Below are 4963 nucleotides of genomic sequence, written 5' to 3'. Positions count from 1 at the left end.
CTCTTTGCCAAAAATAGCTGATCTACAAGCTCACAACGCCTAAAGTTAGGGTTCAAGTGGTTAATATAAGAAAGGGGGAAAAACTAGTTCCTATCACACAAAGATTTGGAGGACCCCCTGTAGTAACTCTGAGGACCGGACCCCCTAGGGGTCCCGGACCCCCTGTTGAAGACCCCTGCTCTAGTACAATATCAAATTCATCTTGAAGAGAAAGGTAATCCAACACAGTGAACTTGTGTGGTTGTCTCTTGTAAAATTACAATATTGTTGCTGTGCAATTATGTTTGGCCAAGATTGACTCAATTATTCAGGTATGTTAGGCTACTAGTTTTATTAGTACTCACACACTATACACAGTATATGTAAGTTATGTTATACGACCAAAGCTCTGAATAGATAGTGTCATGTACGGACACCAGTATGGCCTTTAATGGCCAGAATGTAGTAACTACGCCACATGCCACCTAAATTCCATCATGTCATGGATGGGAATAAAAGTGCAGCACACAGGAGAGTTTAAAGATATAGATATATTTTATTTTATTCTATTTGTGAGTCTCACCATTATCGTGTCCAGTTTTTATTTTATTTTTGCAGCAGTAATTGTATGTGCATTGAAGGTTTTGATCGATCTGATTCAAACATGTTAGCAGTTGAGGAGACCTTGTGGCCTACTGTACTCCAGCAATATTATGCATGAACCAAACCACTGTTTCACTATTAGTTTGAACTCTTGTTCACTTACATACAAACTGTATATACATACATACATACTTTTACATACAACTCGTCAACATTTCGGGAAAACATTATAAAGGGGGAGGGGGGAGAGAAAACAAAAAAAGAAATTTCCTCTGGAAACTGTAAGAACCAGCTCTGACAGCATGCCGAATGCAAGTACTGATTCAGTACACGAAACATGCGCACACGCACAACACATGTGCATACACACAGGAATACATACACACATTTAAACCAATGCACGTACACTGGGGTTGTCGTTTTTTTTTTTTTTTTTTTTTTGCTCTCTTTGCTCACACACATGCACACACACGTTCACACGCAAACTCACGGAATTCGTGCGACATGCCGCAAACACTGTGGGAGTGAGTTGAGAGACTTTTGGAGAGGCGCGCACACGTGCACGCGCACACACACGCACGCACGCACGCACGCACACGCACACACACACACACACACACACACACACACACACACACAAGAACAGTACTGTCCCCCTTTGTCTTATTTTCACATTTTCACCGCTTAAGTCTGAAACATCACTCACGACAACATATCCAGAACTATGCACAAATATGGCAATATAATGTCACCATGGTAAAATTAAAAAACTAATTTCAACTTTTTTTTAAAACAAATCACACCCACAAGCGTGCCATGAAGAAACAAAGAAAAACCAAACAGATTTCACAACAGCAGGCTTGTGGAAATGTTCACCACCGTTTTTGTTTTCCTTGTGTAAAAAAAGACGGAAAAAAGTTACGGCATAATGAAACACGGGCAAGCTTCAAGGGGGATGGGTTGAGTGGTGCAAAACCGTAAACAAACGTTTGGATTATGTAGAAAAATATACTCGCTATGCTTTTTTTTCTCTTTGTCTTTTCTTTGCCAGCCTTTTACTGTATGGATGAATCGAGAAAGAGGGAGAGAGGGAAGAGAGAATCCTAGCAGAACCAGTTAAGTTAACTTCTGGAGAAAACAAATAAATAAAAAGACTTTGCTCATGTCCTATTACAGTATCTGAGAATTGCAAATAAAGTTATAAATGATCAGTTTGTCATTACAGTTTTTGCATTCAGAGGGAATACAGTATACATAGAAATGCATAAGCTAGGACAGGACAACCTACCATATATATTATATATGTATATATATATATAGCGACTGTAGCAGAGTGTGTACACCGGTCCGGTCCTGGAAGGTCGCCGATCCGCCTAGTCTAGACTGGACTACTGGATGCTCCGGCTCTTACAGTATGTCTCTCTCTCTTCATCTCATGCCTTTATCACATCCACATCCTATTTGTGGAGTGTCTCCCCCCCTCTCCCTTCACTCCATCATCATGTGCCCCACCTTTGTTGAGTGTTTCCCATCTCCACTCACTTTTGATTCCCTCCGTCATGTCTTCTGTCTTCGATTGGTTCTCGGTTGGACTCTTCTCTTTCTCTCTCTGTCTCTGTCTCTGAACATCGTTCCCTACGCATCTTCACTTCTCTCCTCCCCCACCGTTGTGGATTCAGTGAGCAGACAGAGGGGAATTATTCGTACTCCAGGAACTGTTTGTGGTAGAACAAAAGGTACCTAGTGGAGAGACAAAAAAAAAGCAGAAAAAAAAGCAGAAGGGACACTTTATTAAACATACTGTATCCTTTGCAGACTGTGAACGCAAACACACGCACCCAAACGCACACACACGCACACACACGCACACAAACACTATCTCACCCTTCGCTGTCCAGTACGTCCTTGATGCTAGCCTTGGTGATGATGGCGTCGTCACATTTGAACCACTGGTCCTTGTGCTGGCGGATGAAGGTGGTGTAGTGTCCGCTCTCTAGTGTCCCCTGGTGGTTGACCACTGCAAACAGACTGTACCTGCAAGAGCCAGGGAATAGGAGGGAGGGGGCAGGGAGGGAAGAGAGAGAGAGAGAGAGGCGTAGAAGATGTAGAAATAGCATTAGTTTATGCAGGTCACGTGGAGTCTCAACCGCCTCTCAGCTGTAATCAGCTGTCAGTCAGCTCCTGCTCCTATTCCTCATTCACAGACTAGCCCTGCTGGTCATAGCTCTGTGTGTATGTAGGGTTGGGATCCTGAACCGGATCAAACATTGAGGAACCGGATCGGTTCCATCACATTTGGAACCGTTTCTGGAGCCGGTTTTATCACACTGTCGGAGGCGGAGCTGGTATGTGGACTTCATGTCTGCTATACAATTACAATGGTTATCAAACTTTTTAATTTCAAGGACCCTCATGGACCCTTGTAAGGGTCCATTTGGAACCGTTAAGGAATCAGACCGTTAAAGAGGGGATTGTTAAAGGTATATTCAGTGATTGTATTTCATTCAAATAAAAATATAATTGGTACATTTTCCATTCATTCTCCTCACTAGAATCTGTGCTCACAATATAAGGACTTCCACCATGGCCCGTGCTACGAGCATAGCTAGATTCGGGTTTCAGAGGTGGCCAGCCAGTCCTCGACCAATCAGGGTAGAGTATGGCCGTAGTTATGTTATGATCTTTAGTTATGATGGTCAAAATAAAAGTTTTGAGAACCACAGTCGCTCTGAATTAAGAATGTCTGCCAAATGCCTAGATTGTAAACCACTGAACTCATAAAATGCCAGTCTCGTAGTAAATCAGTATCATACATATCCTGAAGCTGGAGACGTAGGCCTAGAGATATTCAGTGATTGGGTCTAATGATCAAAACGAGAACATTATAATGGTGTAAAATATCTATAAAAAACTAAACATTTCCACGCTGTAAGGCCAGTAAGGAACAAGATGACCCCCGGCCACTTTCATTATCACTGAATACACCTTTAAGGAACCGGAATCGATAAAATCATTAACCACATGTGTCCTAAATGCTGATGCCCTTGAAAAGGGCATATCCAGCTTCAGGATATGAGGTACTCTAGTCTAGTAACCACTTGAACCCTAGCATCCCTATTCTGGGGGGAACATTTGCCAAACATAGCCAATCTATAAGCTCACAACTTTGCAATGCCTTGTGAGCTTTTTTTTCTCCAGCCAAGAGGGTGTAGAGGGGAAACGGCAATGGTCAACTCATTTTGAGTTTACCAAGTATAGAGGGTTCAAGTGAGCAAAGAAAATCAAACAACGTCAGTCTTCATCTAGCTCAGTAAGGAAACCATAGAAAGGTGAGAGTTTTCTTACTTGTTGTCGTTGTTGAAGGGGTCTGAGGTTTGTTGATACTGCCCATTCATCCTGCTCTCTTTACTGAAATACACAAAACCACATTGAATACAAAAACACACCTTTCAAATGTGTGTATTATATACACTGGATGAGATACAGACAGACAGACCTGGAGGCCATGAAAGGGGTCATGTCCAGCTCTAAGGGGAAAGACACATAGGTGGTGATCTTTCTGCGTAGCTTGGCTGAGTGTTCAAACCTCTAAAACACAGAGAGAAAGAGAGGAAGGAGAGAGGAGGGTCAGACAAAGATGAAAAGAAAAGGAAGAGTAGAGTTAGCAGGGGGAGGAAAAGAGAGATGAAGACAAAGAGAGAAATCAAGGGAGTGAGAATGATAAGAGAGATGTCAGGGAAGTTGGTAAGTTGGTATTGCATTGATTATTTCATGAAATGCAATAAATTTGATAATTTCAAAGTTGAAGCTTGTATTTACCACACACACACACACACACACACACACACACACACACGCACACGCTCACACGCACGCGCAGGCAGGCAAGCAAGCAGGCACGCACGCACACTACCTTGAGATGAAAGCAAGCGACGATGGGGAGTTTCTTCATGGTCAGTTGTTTGGTGGACTCCTGGTAACTATGGCAACCACTACACTTGATCTTAGCACTGCTGCCTAAGTGCTCTGGTCTGGTAAACCTGCAGAGAACACAGGTATGGATGGAATGGTTGTGTGTGTTACAAGTGCCAAGCTCCACGTAAAAAAAAAAAAAAATCTTGGAACATTTTCCAGGTTTGGACATTTTAATACTCCTCTATCAAATGGCAAAAATAAAAGTGAGAGTGTAAGGCTAGGCTCACACATAAGGATTTTTGAAATCTTAAACGATTTTGAAATCTGGTAGCATCACACACACTAGAGGATAATGTCTCATCAGCTTATTTTAAACATGCACACAGTCACACACTACACGATGTTAAACAAGGAGGCATCACAAACTACAGGTCATGATTCCATTCAGATTCTCGGGGTTGCCACA

General features: G+C 42.4%; 1 protein-coding gene across 1 annotated transcript in view; it reads right to left on the bottom strand.

The window, feature by feature from the left end:
• Positions 1-598: 598 nt before the first annotated feature.
• usp22 (ubiquitin specific peptidase 22) overlaps positions 599-4963 on the bottom strand; it is a 29311-nt gene continuing 24946 nt past the window's right edge. The window contains exons 9-13 of the mRNA XM_080747157.1: positions 4496-4622; positions 4079-4170; positions 3928-3990; positions 2467-2616; positions 599-2322 (exon numbers count right to left, since the gene is read on the bottom strand). Coding sequence (XP_080603283.1) covers positions 2280-2322; positions 2467-2616; positions 3928-3990; positions 4079-4170; positions 4496-4622 — 475 coding nt within the window. The 3' untranslated portion in view covers positions 599-2279. The remainder of the gene's footprint in view (positions 2323-2466; positions 2617-3927; positions 3991-4078; positions 4171-4495; positions 4623-4963) is intronic.

This window comes from Nannobrachium achirus (assembly GCF_963921795.1).
Source record: "Nannobrachium achirus genome assembly, chromosome: 18".
Classification (NCBI taxonomy): Eukaryota; Metazoa; Chordata; class Actinopteri; order Myctophiformes; family Myctophidae; genus Nannobrachium; species Nannobrachium achirus.
Note: the sequence above shows the minus strand (reverse complement) of the source record. Positions and strands in the feature narration are given on the sequence as shown.